Raw genomic sequence first — 15,339 nt, 5'->3', positions numbered from 1 at the left:
GGACATATTTTCTAATTATTGCTAGCACAAAACTTAATCCTCACATTTACATAGTTTCTTGTGATTTTATTAAAGCCATGGTAAACATGTCACAGTAATCAATTAAGTACAGGGGTAACTTTCGCTGTCATCATCATAACAAAAAGCTAACCCCAAACCCTGAACTAACTTCTCCCCAGTTTTTTATCATTCCATTATTTTCTCAAAAAGCTCCATTTAGTTCAATATTGGAGCCAATAGAGAAAGCAAATGGCTAATAAATGAATTCCTCTACTACCACTGAATGATGTAAAGTTAGGTTATATATAAACAGTAATGATAAATTCACACACATTTATTTTTATGTCATAAACATTGTGATGCAAAAGTGATAAATATGCTTCGTACTTTCACTGAGGCATTATTGTGCAGTTTCTTCTTGCTAGCACCCCTTGGCTCTCTGTTCCATGGCTTGGTTATGGAGCTTCCTGGTTATGGAGCCTGATTTATGCTTCCTCACAGGGCTTTTTTGTAGCAGGAACTCCTTTGCATATTAGGCTGTTAGGAAATTAATAATGAGAATGTTCATTTATTCAATTATGATCCTTTATATAAAACATATATTCAGCACTAGATGAGGCAGCAAGAAGTCCCCCTCCCACCTGTGGTTTGCGGGTAAGCAGTTTTTTTTTTAGAAGTTTGTTCAGCTACTAGGAGTCAGAGAGCCCCCACCTTCTTCTTGACTCAACCATGTTCAAACATATAAAACAAGATAAGACTTAGAAGAAAAAGGACCCCCCCATGCTTTCCGCAAACATAGCACACCTGGCCTGACATTTGAGCTGCTCTGCAAGTTACTTTCCTATTGCGGTTTATGGGCAACTGCTTCCTATTGCAGACTTATTAATAGTTTGCTAGCATCTGTTGCTCACTGTTCCTTTATAGATCTTAGCCCTATTTAATCTAAGGTAAATAAAAATGCTTCTCATTTGCTTTAAGGCTTGCTAGGAAACAAGGCAGAATCAATATTTAGCAGGAGCAAAAGGGATAAATGAGTAACTAGCAGAGACGCCAACTGCTCCTCTGACCTTTAAAACTGTGTACCTATCTCTCTGCTGGCAATTTCCGGCCTTTGTCTGTGGTTGGTGGCGAGTGCCATTTCCTCTTCAAGCTTCATAGCAACTCTGAAATGAGAGCTAAAGATCTGTCTTAATTGCTTTCTATTCTTTATGAGTTAAGTTTAAAATATATTGAGTAAAAAGCATTTTTAGAATTTTAGTGAGCCAAGTTGATATAATTCTGACAAGTAGGCCATTAGGGCAGGTAGTAGTTGTAGAGTTATATTAGGTTTAGAACTTTGTACTTAATAAAATAAAACAAGGGAAAACGATGCTGTAGGATGTTTACCTTATATGGTTGTAGGATGTTTGTATTTGATATGGTCATAGCCTGAGATAGCGGACGGGGATGAGCTAGACTGTAACCCCTGCGTTCGATTGGCTGTTTGCCACAGGGGAAGGGAGGGATCTGTGACGTCGGGGATTGATAAAAGCTCAGGCTTGACCACGAATTAGCCAGAGGGAGACAGCATTGTACTTGGTCTTCCTCTCCACTTTTGCAAAAGTGAAAATTAAAGCTGTTTCTCTGAACCACATGTCTCTGCCTAGTCATTGGAATCTGGAAGAAGGAGGCATCCCTCCAAAAACCGGTTGACAATTTCTGGTGTCAGAAGTGGGATTAAGAAGCCCCTTTTGGGGTTGGGCCTCTGGTCCATTGGAGAGCAGGGCGAACACTCCTCTCCTGTGATTTTGGAGGGATCCCCGGCCGAGTTCGGCTGCCAACTCACTGTTTGAGGCGTGGCACTCTGCTCCCCAAGAACCCACAACGAGACGTTCAGCTGAAAACAGCCCACCGGAGGAGTCTGCTGTGTGGAACCGGTGAGTAGAAAATAAAATTGGGCAGAGAAAATTAAAATTAGTTTTGGGCATTGAGGCTTGTTTGTTGGTGTGAGTGGTGTGTGAGTGGACTTCGCAGTTCTCTTAGCCGACCGTGAGCTCCGGGGGCGAGAGTCGAAGTCGTGTGTAACTGTCAAAACCCCTGTGTGTCCCGGCTTTGAGGAACCCTTACCTCCTGGCCAAAATCCCCACCCTTGTGTTGTTGTCTGGTATTGGGGATGGGAAATAAGACGTCAAAGGTAAAAAGGAAAAGGTACCAAAGGTAGGGAATTCCGTTGGGGACGCCCAGATCACTGGAAAGGAATGGCCAGGGTCAGGAATTTCCGGAGACAGCCGATGGAAAGGCTGATCTCCCACTAGGATGAGGTCTCTACAGGATATGAGACAAAGGAGCAGGAGCCCAGCCCTGTAGTGGGCAAGGGGGCACTTTATATTTTGTTATGGGTGTACTTCATAGGGAAGAGAATTGATATTCTCCCCCCATTTAAAGGCAATTAGAAAAAAAAAAAAGGAAACCTATGAAAACTACACCCGTAGAGGACAGAATGTCTGTTCATTTTTGATCCTCTACACTATGTCATCCCCACTGCTCCCCCTCCTTATCAGCCTGGCCAACCTGGGGAAGGTCAGGCGCGAGAGGGTCAGAGAGACCCGTCGCCCCTGGTGAAAGGAGGGAATGGAAAAAGCAGCGACGGGGGGGGGGGGCATAGAGGAGGATTCACAGAAGGTACTCCCCTCCAGCAAGTTGGAGAGAGAAATGAATAAATTAAATACAACACTCAAAATTGTACCCCCAAAACAAGAAAAAGAGGATTTAAAATTTAGACAAAGAAACAGAGGATTCATTGAGGCAAGTCCCAATGAATGAGGGAAGGTAAAGAATTACTTTCTGCCTGTGGCTTTTTAACAGAGCTTGGACGACGGAGAAGGGAAGGGATCGGTCCCTTCTGCCAGCGGACCTTAGTCGGTTCCGCATGCAGCCAGTGCATTAGGATACTTGTTGCATTCGAAAGGATTTAGGGAAATTGTGTGTTTAATTTGTTTTGTCTGTCAGGTTAACCATAATAGAATTATAGTCTGGGGGATGCCCTTGACGGCATAATTAATTATACTGCTGCTATAACTGTATTGCTGCTATAGGTTGGTAAAAGAATTTTAGAGCTCTGGTATTGAAGAATTTAGAGATTTGCAACAGATCTCTGGGTTCTTCAATATTTGATATCGAAACAACAATGGAGCTGTCACTACTGCGATTCCCGTCTGCGTTAACACGGTGGGCTGGGACCGCAGAGAAGTGAGTGAATAGGATCCTGTATATGTGAACCCTACCTTATTTTTATGTTTTAGTTGTCTTGTATGTTAATTTGATTATAACAGGAGAGTTCGGGTACATGACCACTCTCCGGGGAGATTGCCTAGGCTCCCATACATGTTTTCTTCTCCCTCCCTTATTTTTTTGTTTTAGTTGTTTTGTCGGTTTGCCATAGAGACAATATAGCCGTATGCATTCCCCACCGGACTTCCAGAGGGAGGACCAGCCTTACTGGAGCCCTCGTCGGAGATTCCAAATGTTGGTTGCCCCCTGGGTCCACACTCCAGGTTTGCTGACCCTTTGTTGGCGCACCCCTGGACACCATGCCTACATTGTTACCCTGTGGAGAGGGGAGCAAGGAGAGGCGACCGCTTGGTTGGTAAAAGGTCAAAATAGGGGATTGAATGAAAACTTGGGACCCCGCCGCACCCGGTGGTGTTTCCTGGGAAAAATTGGGGACGACCCCCCACTGGTTTGGAGAATAAAGAATCGAACTGCTATTCCAGGAGGATTCCCGGTGGAACCGCTTCCCTGGGCAGGGCCACCACTAAGAATCTGAAGGGGCCGGTTGCCATTGTTACCAGGTCGCCCCTATACGATCCCCTCTGGGAGGCTTCCAATTGACAAGACCATAAAATCTGTCTTATATAATGTAAAATGTTCTTTTTGTAATGTTCCCATTTATGTTTTAAAGTGCTTCCTGAGGAAGAATGGGGAATCTCAAGAAGCGTCCAACAGCTGTAGGATCCCGAAGTGTAGGATCCCGAAGTGTATTATGGAAGAAGAAATTTGTAGTTGTCTCTTTTGTGTTTGTAATTTTAGTTGTTATCATTGTAATGGCTGCCAAAGAAACACGGCCATGCTCGCCACGCCCTTCTCTTGGTAAAACAGCCTGTCCACAATACTGGATTGGGTATCATGGGAAATGTTATTATATGTCTAAAGATGAAAAAGATTGGAATAGTAGTGAGATTGAATGTTCCACATTTGGTGCCACGTTGGCCCTGATTGATTCGCCGGAAGATATGCATTTTCTAGTGAATCTGACTCGCCCCGTGCATCATTGGATTGGCCTCTCCAAGCAGACAGGCCTAATGTGGAAATGGCAAAATGGCACAAAGTTTGATGATCAGTTTCTTGTGCGAGGAGATAATGCGTGTGCTTATTTAGATGATACCGGAGTGAGTAGTACCAGATGTTCTCTGGAGAAGAACTTCCTTTGTAGCCAGCCAGATGCCTGTGCTGGAAGCAAAGGTAGAAATTAAGATCAAAGCAGTCAAATGATTCACATTGCTAAAAGCAGCAAGGCCATGTAAAGACTGTTATAGGTAATGTGAAATATGTCTGTGAAATTGAGTAAATTTGCCTTCACTCAAAGAAGGGGAAGTGCGGGCAGGTTTGCTTTTTGTGTTTGTAATGAAATTGTCCTGTTTATGCCATAATGGTCCGGCGACCGTGCAGTACTTGAACTTGCACATGGGCGTGTAGTTTAAGTGGGTATATAATTGCCGGATGTATCATCACCGAATAAGTATTCCTTGGACAAGGCACTTTTGGTTGAGGTGTCCTTGGAAATTAGATATTGAAATATGAATTGCGGAGTTGCTTTGGTCCCTGCTACCTAACGGTATGGAAAATGTATGGGGAGATCAAGATTGCTCTGAGGGTTGTTACCTTCCATTCATACAACAAGCTTCTACGGAGGCGTGGGTCAATTTAGTGTAGAATTAGAGCAAGTCTTAAGGGAAAGGTTTGGAGGCCATTGGTACTTAGAACAGTCCCTGAAGGGTTCCTGCTACCGCTGTGTTCACCTAGGAAATATAGTGGGTCCGATAGTGGGCCTGGCGGCCAAGGAGAGTAGACTGACTCCTGCCAATTTGGGAAGAAGGGACCGGTCGAGACTGTGTAAATGTTTGGATTGACCCCTTTGAAGTTTGGCAGGAGGCGGCTCAACCCTGAGGTCCCGGCATTTGTCCCCACTAAAAGTCAAAACATCTTCTTGGTCAGTTCCCCTCCTTCATCTTATGACCAGTCTCTCGGTCTAACCTTCACTGGCCCAACTAACTTGCCTAAATAAGTTTTTTTTTTGTGCAGTTTATTGAAAGTGGTACTAGACGAGACAATCGGGAGAGATAAGGGAGAATGGCATCATCCCCTCCACCATCAGAGGCCCAGAGTGACGCATGCCTTGATTGGAGTGAGGACCCGGAAGAAGGTTGGTCCCCTGAAGTTGGTTGTAGGGGACGAGCAGAAGAAGCAGTGGTTCCAGCCGAATACGACTCCGGAGAGAAGACCGTTGCGAGGACCTTCAACACTCCCAAAGGTACCTACACTCTCGAGATCAAGGGAAAGAAATGGTTTGAGATGTTTAAAAAGTTGAATGAAGCCCTAGAGTCCCACGAAGCCTGGAAAAACCTCCAAAGAGGAAAGAAGACCTCGAGGGGTCGGGGTAGGGCTAGGCGACCATCATTACCATGTGATGAGTGCAGCTTTTGCCACGAAAGGGGCCATTGGATTCGATCCTGCCCGAACGCCCCTCCCCAAGTCCGAGGGAAAGGAAGAGGCCAAAGAGGAAGGGTGAGTGACAACTACTGGTGTGAGAGGCGAGAACCTAGAGTCATGAAAGTGGCTACGGAAGGGGATCTCGACCCCTACATGTGGAACCACCCGGCTGGGAACGAGGTCTCACTTAATGTAATTGAGGAGACACCAGAGGAAGACGACCACGGAGAAGAACCAACCCCGAACCAGGTGTGAGTTCATAAAAGCCTCTCCGGGAGGAAGTAGCGGCTTCTGCTCTACTAAACCTCGAAGGTCCCAATTGCAAATACTCCAATGTGATGCCACAAAGAGGGGACCCTCTTTGAAGCAACTTTGCTTTACTTGCTTTTTGGTATTTAAAATAATGCGTTTCTCTCCTAGTGGAAGATTTGTTTGCCCATAAATCACGCTAATCAGGTAGCCCCAGAAAGAGGGAAGAAGGTAGAAAGATCCCTGGGAGAGCTGAATGACAAAATTTGTATCAGAAAGCTAGTTTTAGCCTGACGAGTTGTCCAGAGTTTTGTTCAAAAGGTCGTGTCTCCTGAGAGAAAGAAAACCCAGTTTCCAAGATGAAAGATTATATACTGTCTTGAATTATAGACTTGTTTTGAACTTGTGCTGTTTTATTTGTGCAGTTTTAAGCAAAGTTTTCCTAGATAAATTTTGCAGGTGCAGTTTTTCTCGGACCTGGACGGTTGAGAACCAACCTCTGGACCTCACTCACCGGCAGTAGTGAGGTTCCACAGGCAACTCCCTCTGGAGTCCGTGCTTACCGGAAATGGCAGGATTCCACAGGTATTTAAGATAACCCCTAACTACACAGGAGCTGACTGTTTTACGCTCGGGAGAAGAAATCCCTTGAACAATAACCAGTGAGTTGAGCTAAAGAATCCATGGTCGGACCAGTTCCAGGCTCAAGGACTGGAGTAATGAAATGATGCAGCTCTTGGGTCAGGAGCGGGCCTGTTCAATGGTTGCCAGAATTATTCCCAGAATGATAATATGTGATTTTGCAGCAAAGGCTGCCAGACCCCTAGCAAAATGGAAATATTTCTGCCCAAGTACCGACCACTGACACCCCCTCCAGGGGACTCCCATGTGTATGAGAGACTCGAATCCACTTGGGTGCAGAAGGAAGAAATGTGAATAAATGAAGAGTTTATAAAATAAAAGGGGGGATTGTTAGGAAATTAATAATGAGAATGTTCATTTATTCAATTATGATCCTTTATATAAAACATATATTCAGCACTAGATGAGGCAGCAAGAAGTCCCCCTCCCACCTGTGGTTTGCGGGTAAGCAGTTTTTTTTTTAGAAGTTTGTTCAGCTACTAGGAGTCAGAGAGCCCCCACCTTCTTCTTGACTCAACCATGTTCAAACATATAAAACAAGATAAGACTTAGAAGAAAAAGGACCCCCCCCATGCTTTCCGCAAACATAGCACACCTGGCCTGACATTTGAGCTGCTCTGCAAGTTACTTTCCTATTGCGGTTTATGGGCAACTGCTTCCTATTGCAGACTTATTAATAGTTTGCTAGCATCTGTTGCTCACTGTTCCTTTATAGATCTTAGCCCTATTTAATCTAAGGTAAATAAAAATGCTTCTCATTTGCTTTAAGGCTTGCTAGGAAACAAGGCAGAATCAATATTTAGCAGGAGCAAAAGGGATAAATGAGTAACTAGCAGAGACGCCAACTGCTCCTCTGACCTTTAAAACTGTGTACCTATCTCTCTGCTGGCAATTTCCGGCCTTTGTCTGTGGTTGGTGGCGAGTGCCATTTCCTCTTCAAGCTTCATAGCAACTCTGAAATGAGAGCTAAAGATCTGTCTTAATTGCTTTCTATTCTTTATGAGTTAAGTTTAAAATATATTGAGTAAAAAGCATTTTTAGAATTTTAGTGAGCCAAGTTGATATAATTCTGACAAGTAGGCCATTAGGGCAGGTAGTAGTTGTAGAGTTATATTAGGTTTAGAACTTTGTACTTAATAAAATAAAACAAGGGAAAACGATGCTTTTAGGATGTTTACCTTATATGGTTGTAGGATGTTTGTATTTGATATGGTCATAGCCTGAGATAGCGGACGGGGATGAGCTAGACTGTAACCCCTGCGTTCGATTGGCTGTTTGCCACAGGGGAAGGGAGGGATCTGTGACGTCGGGGATTGATAAAAGCTCAGGCTTGACCACGAATTAGCCAGAGGGAGACAGCATTGTACTTGGTCTTCCTCTCCACTTTTGCAAAAGTGAAAATTAAAGCTGTTTCTCTGAACCACATGTCTCTGCCTAGTCATTGGAATCTGGAAGAAGGAGGCATCCCTCCAAAAACCGGTTGACAAGGCCACATGCCCCTGATGTAGCCAAACCTCCTGGAGTTTACAGTAGGCCTTGTAAGCTCTTGGAGGACTGGCTATATCAGGGATGTGTGGCCTAATATGCAAAGGAGTTCCTGCTACAAAAAAAAGCCCTGCTTCCTCCCGACCTCTGCCAATCAGCCCCCGCCTCTGACCCTACCCCTAGGCCTGAGTCATTATGCCCTGAGCTATTATCTGGGCCAGGAGTTAGTGTGCCACTCCACCCCCCAGTCTCCTGCCCCATCCTTCCCCTTTTCTCCCGCAGGCCATTTTCTGGGAGGCCTTCAAACAGGCCTTCCCTGCCTGGTTCCATGTAGGTCCTTGCATTGCTAGCCCCTGCCCATGTTCCATCTAGGCCATCATGACTGGGCTTCTGCTAGCTGCCTTAATGCTTGCTGGCTGGTCTGATGGCCTCTGAGGTTTGCTCTTCCCTGTCATTATCTTTGTTGTCTCAGCTCCAGGAGATGGTGTCAGCAGCCAATACCTGAAGCTCTGGGGCCCAGGAGGGAGGTGATGAAGCCCATGTCCTGTTGTTGCAATTACCTGCTGTCCAGGATCCTGTCCTGGGTATTCTGGACAAGTCAATAGTGGCTGCCTGAGGTATGAGAAAGATGGGTGAGTCCCACTTGGCTCCTGAAGCATTGGGAAAGTACCCGACTTTACCATATGCCTCTTGGTCCAGTCACTGGACCCAAGCAAATAAAATAAAATAATTGCTGAAAATTCTACTTGCCTCAGTGACATTTTGAGGCACCATACTAATATGGATTTGTTGAACCCTGCTTTAATAACCTTCAATTTAAAAAAAAAAAAGTCGATTGAAGTATCACTTCAAAGTGAATGGAGAAGATCACATATGTCTCTGCACAGAAAACCAGGAGTAAAGTTAACTGCTAGAACTTACCATTTGCTTGGTAGCTTTCCATGGGTTGGTACAATTTTTTTAAAATATTCAAACTCACCCTTTACTTGCATTATTAAGCAGCTCAGTCCCACTTCTACAATTCCCATCCACAAAATTCATGTCCAGTTTTCTGTCTGAAAGACAGTATCTGATCACAGCGTCGTGGTTCCTTAGGCAAGAAGGGCTGTCCACCTGACAGGGCAGGATCTGTGATGCTCAAAATCCTCTGATGTAAAAATACCCATCATTCTTATATAGTTCACTGAGGCATATAAACATATGGAACAATGAATGACAGGCATTGGATAGTTGCTCAGTGGGAGACTGTCCAAGAATAAACCCTCGGAAGAGGCAGTTTATTAAGCAAAAATTGGCTACTAGATCAGAACCTACAGCTAAAATAATGGTGACATTGGGTTGAGATTATTTAAGAACCCAAATCATGAAGCAGTGAGGCTGCCCAGGTGATTTAGAACAGCTGTAGAGTAACAAAATATTTTAAGTTGCTTACTGAATAATTTGATTAACAGGAAGATAAAGTAATAGTTGTTTCAATTACATGGTAAATTCCGAAGAACTTTGTGTAGAAAGATGAAAGTCACTGCAGTTTAGCTTTCATTCAGGAAACAGAATCTAGTCAACATGTAATGCAACTGTTCCTCATAATCTCTGAGTACATAAGTAGTATCTCAAAAGGGAACTCAAACTACAGAGTTATGACAGTGAAGTAATGAACATCTGCATGTCTGCTAATTTCTAACAGTATTTATAAGGAGGCTTTTTTGGTCACAGCAGCCGCCGAATGAATAAATCACTATACACCCTATTTTAGGGATTTTTATAACAACTGATATGCCAAATACACTGTGCAAAAATTCTCCACATAACTGTGCTTGAAAAAGAGTTGATAAAATTCTGAGGCAGGGCAAGCAGTTTCCTTTTTTTCTCTTACAAGTGTTAGGAATCTTCGTACAGCTTGACAATCAATCAAAACCTGTCCAAATCAGACCTAAAAGGACTTTCAGATATAGTCCTCTTTCTGTAGCTGCATACAAGCTTCTGGTACCCTTGAACCAGCTTTAGCTGCCGTCACTATTGTTTCCTGCCTAGCATACTATGTGGATTATATGCTGCATATCAAACACACTGAAAATAGTTTCCATCAGCACAGTACTTAAATGGTCAACAACTAACCCTTTGAACTTGATCATTAACCTTTTATGGGGAGAAATGGTGCTGAATGGTTCATTTTTAAGGAACATCAGAAGGAAACAAACACCATTCAGTTAAACTACGAGTTGTGAATTTAGCTGATAGCATACTAGGAATTTCAGGCCCTTGTGTCGTTATTGCTCCCTCCTCCCCTGCCCCTACATTCCTCTTGTACAACCAATAGCTCATTTCCATACTGGCAAATGACAATCTCAGCCTGCTTATCAGTTTTAAAGAAGAAATAGCATGCTCTGCACATATTTATAAGCAATGGTTAGCCAATCCAGACAGGCAAACAACTAATTCATGAAAGTGACTACAGACACAGTATACCTGTTTTCTTTACATAAAAACCAATACACACTGTGGACTGCCTGCCTGTTAGCTTCTAGGTTTAATTAAATGTGCTGGAATCCCTGACTGTACAATCCTGTGCAAAGTTACTCCAGTTTAAACCCACTGATTACAGCAAGCTCAGACCAGAGTAACTCTGCATAGGATTGCTCTGCCAGTAACTAGAAACAAAATATATTATAATATATAATATTATGTTATATGAAGCACAACACAGGCATCCATATGCCCTCTAAAACCTTAGGAGGTAATAATTAACCTGAGCATAATCCACTGCCCCCCCCCACCACCACCACCATGACATGGAATTCCCACTCCAAGTTCAGTCCTTCTTTGGTTGCTTTTAGAAATTTGTGGATGCCAGTCCTGATGCAGGATGCCTTCAGTTACTTAACTATTTGAGATTAACCACTTGTACAATGCAATTTTTCTGCTTCCTCATACACAACCCAACATGACCACTAGCTTCTTGAAAAGAGAAGCACCAAACAACACACCTGTTCAAGCCTGTTCTGAGTTCAGGCTACAAAAAGCAAGGTCCTCAATCTCCATGACAAATGATAATCTATACATGCAAATAAATCATGTGACATGTATACCATCTCAGCTGTGTGTCTCAGTGCTTTCCGGATAAAAATCTATTTGTCCATGGAAAATTCCCCTCTTCCAGAGAAATCTGTAGCCTAATCTTTTCTTTGGTGTATGAGCTTTCTATGTTTGATCTAGATGGGAGGATATGTAAATATGTAGCCCTGCATCTGGACTCTCAAATGACATAATCCCAGAAACACGATACTATACCAAAGATCAATTGTGTGGATTGGCTCTTAGAATATACAAATTAAAATTAATTATTACGTAATCCTTCAGGCAGCATTTTTAATTTAATTTCTGAACTGAGCCTTGTTTTTAAGGAGCTTTATAAATAATAAATTTCATTTATTATTAACTAGGTAAGCAGTTTGTAAACTGCAATCCTAAAGAGACAAATACACTTATGCTTGCAGGAGCAGTAAATTTTACTATAGATGATCAGAATGCTATCTTTAAACGGGAGTTCTCCAAGTTTTCCATTTTTGTTTCAAATGTAGCAGTGGAAAATTCATTTCTCAAAGAAACAAGTACATTAGAGAAAAACACTTTCACGTATCAATGAAAGCTTCAAAGAAAATTAATATAAAAGTTTTAATACAATATCAGCTATACATAACAGACCAGAAACAGTTTTGTGGTTAATTGACTATCAGTATTCATTGTCAAAATTCTCAATTGAAACAATTCTTCTCATAGAATGAATGATCCGATGGTACCATCAGCACCATTCACAGAAACAGACTGAGTGAAGTACATAGAGGTGAGTTACACAGAGGCCTTCAGATACATGTAAAAATACAAACGCCAGAGGATTCACACTGTACATGAATCCTCATGTGATATCTACTATTTACAAAAATATGGTACCGAAATTAAAACATGCAACTTTAGATAGGAAAATGTTCCTAGAAAACTCCTGGTCCCAAACAGCACGTATTTAGGTAAAACTGCTATGGAAAGCAAACAACTAGAATTTGGGGATCGATCAGCACTAAAGTAACCAGCTTTTTAAAATCAAGAATTCCTCTTGCTTATGCAGTTCTGTGTTTTCATATTTCTCTGTCTCAATATATATGGAATACATAAAAGTGCAACAGAGAAAAGTTTTTACCTGTATTCCTGTCTGGTAAAATACAGCAATGCTTCTGCAGAATGCCAGGCAACACCTGTTAGCAGATACAAGAGAAAAGAAAACATTTTTGTTACTCTTTTAGAATAAAAAGATACTTACAGCTAATTGTGCAATTTAAACCCCATATTTATATGGGAACTGGTCCATGATTTTATCTGTAAAGTGAATGTATGTTGGCCCTTTCTTAAAACAGATATAGGCACATAAAAGCATGATGTGCATGCATTCATTTACATACATATTTCATTGCTTCTGAATACCTCAAAATTTCTATAGGTATCCTAGGAAACATTGCCACGTTACATACTGCCTTCAAATTAGTGGTCTCATCACTCAGTGTTGTGTATTTTAAATAAACATTTTAAATGATGTGTATTTTCACTCTTTGTGAAACCATTTACGTTATAATGGAAATCATTTGGATTTCAAATGAAAATCATTTCAGAGCAATTTGTTTTTGGAATTTAAAAGTGTTTCCAACGATAGGGTGGGGGTGGGGGGGGGGAGGAACTGCACTAGAAAAGTTTTCTCCTATGCTACTGGAAACCTGAAAGTCAACTGTCATGTAACATCAAATTCACAAATACAAAAAAATGAGTATTAACTTCTCATGAGTAATGGTATGACGCACACAGTTTGCAAATGAAGGTTTCCTTTTGTGACATTGTTCTCCTATTGCAGGATGAGTTCCACAATTAACAATGACAGGAAACTTGCGATGCATCACAGTGCCTACAACCTGTCCCTGCAGCACCCATTACAAGTTTCATCCTGACAGGCTCGGAACATAATGCAGAGAATCAGAATTTACGCAAATTAAGCAGGTAGGGCTCTGAGAATCAAAGCATACTAGAAACAATGCTTCCTGTCATGGCACAAACATGGGAACAGGAAGCACACTCATATGGCACGCAAACTGAATTTAATTTAAATGGCTCCAAATTGGGGGGGGGGGACCTCTTACACACAAAAAATCAGGTGATTCTTCTAGGGATGAGAAGATTCACTCCCTCCCCACCCTAAGTCTGCTCTAGCATTATGCAGTGGTTCTCTGATGCCATAATTCTGCTTTGGTTGTTTTGCAAAAGAAAGAAGAAATGCAGGAAGGTTTGGAGGCAAGTATTTCAAATAAGAAAACTTAGCTCAGTACTTCCTTTTCTTCCTGTTCTTAAATCTGTTTGGTGCTACTTAGAACACAAAATTATAGAGATACAAATCTAGAAGTGCAGATCCCAAAGTTATCAATAACGTTTTTAAGGAGTCCAGTAATCGGGAACTCTAAAACCTGTGGTCAAGTTCAGTAATGGAAAGTTGTGCAAACATCACAAATCATATCTAGTTGAAGAGGAAATCAGGTTAATTTACCAACTCACCTGTCAAGCCCTGGCTCTGCAGACACAGAATTCAACATTAATTTAAAATACTGAAAATTTCAGCCCTTTAACAGTTTTGCCCTCTGTTATACACAGAAAAAACCATGAGAAAAGTAGTGAGAAAAAACCCGAGGAAGAACCTTTTACCCTGAGCTCTTAGGAAGAACAGTGTATTAAAAATGTGATAGACAGAAGCCTTTTATTTGGCTATAGAGAGTACGTTAGTGTTAATTTGAATGGTTCTTTTTCATCTCATATTTTGTTGTAATGGGGATGATGACATAACTTGAAACATTTTCCTCATATTGAATGGAAAAGCACAATTCCTTGTTTTGAAGCTTCTTCAGACTACCGCTAATTTCTAAAATTCATGCCAAGATTGTGTGGATTTGTGTTGTTTTTTCCTTCTTTGAGCATCACAGGTGATAGAATATCCTACTATACTGTTCTCTGTCCCTTGGTAATATTCTGAGACAACCAGCTTTTGGACACACTGAAAGACACATTGTGTTCAGTGCCTTACGGTTTTTCTTTCAAATAATTCATATTCTAGAATGAGGGATACAAATCTTTCTAAGACCCAAATATAAACTATACAGTTAGCATGACAGATGTAAAGAACTCATAGTGTTGAAAATGCTGTATTCCCATTTCAAAGAAATATGAGGGATCCAGAAACTGTCCAATAGCCTTTCTGTGTTTCCAAAGGAAACACATTGATTTCTACATGCCTTCATAATGCAACCTTATATATATAAAAATCATGGCTTCCCCCCACTCAACTACAGTCTTCCAGCAGTGAGTGAAGACATATGTGTTTCATTTGGCATTTCCTCTCCTTCCTGTTTATGTGAGTAAATTGTGCATGTGTTTTTTAATTGATATTTTTTAAAAAATTATACTATATGTGTTTTTTAAAAAACTGCTCAAATTATTTTTATTGTTTGCTGCTTTGAAAACTCTAAGTTGGGTAGAATAACCACAAGGGATTTTTTGGCAGAAAAAGCCCAGCAAGAACTCATTTGCATATTAGGCCACACCCTCTGATGTCACCATTCTTTCACATAGGGCTTTTTGTTGAAAAGGTCCAGCCAGAGCTCATTTACGTATTAGGCCACACCCCCTAACACCAAGCCAGTTGGAACTGCGTTCCTGTGTGTTCCTGCTCAGAAAAAGCCCTGATGACCACATGTGCTACCTAAAATGTGCTACCTAAATAGATAAATATTTAGAGATGAAAGAGCATTAGTTTTACTGTAAAGACAGGGAGTTGACAGATTAACAGCTGATGTAAACTAGATGGATGTTAGCTGTCTGGGGGATAGGGCTGCCAATCCCCAGCTTGGGGGAGGGAATCCCCTGGTTTGGAGCCCAGGGGAAACCCTCCCCCCCCAAAAAAAAAAAACAGGCAAGAAACTGAAAATAAATGTGCTGTGCCTATGTCACCCAGATGTGATGTAAGCATGTCAATGATATTGAGGGGTAATGTTCTGGCTTTTTGGCAAAACTCTATGGCAAGAAGCTAATTTGCCCACCAGAGCTTCGCCCCAACATGCATACATCATTTTTTTCAGATAGCCATCCCTCTAGCCTCAGATGGTGGAGGCACCTGAGCAGGGCTCCAAAAAT

General features: G+C 41.8%; 1 protein-coding gene across 4 annotated transcripts in view; it reads right to left on the bottom strand.

Moving 5' to 3' along the window:
- Window positions 1-15,339, bottom strand: part of DLGAP2 (DLG associated protein 2) — a 662,574-nt gene that overhangs the window by 553,372 nt on the left and 93,863 nt on the right. For all 4 annotated transcript variants that reach the window (XM_060234802.1, XM_060234819.1, XM_060234811.1 and 1 more), the window contains exon 2: window positions 12,317-12,371. In XM_060234802.1, coding sequence (XP_060090785.1) covers window positions 12,317-12,371 — 55 coding nt within the window. The remainder of the gene's footprint in view (window positions 1-12,316; window positions 12,372-15,339) is intronic.

The sequence above is a fragment of the Heteronotia binoei genome, chromosome 1 (genome assembly GCF_032191835.1).
Source record: "Heteronotia binoei isolate CCM8104 ecotype False Entrance Well chromosome 1, APGP_CSIRO_Hbin_v1, whole genome shotgun sequence".
In the NCBI taxonomy this organism is placed as follows: Eukaryota; Metazoa; Chordata; class Lepidosauria; order Squamata; family Gekkonidae; genus Heteronotia; species Heteronotia binoei.
Note: the sequence above shows the minus strand (reverse complement) of the source record. Positions and strands in the feature narration are given on the sequence as shown.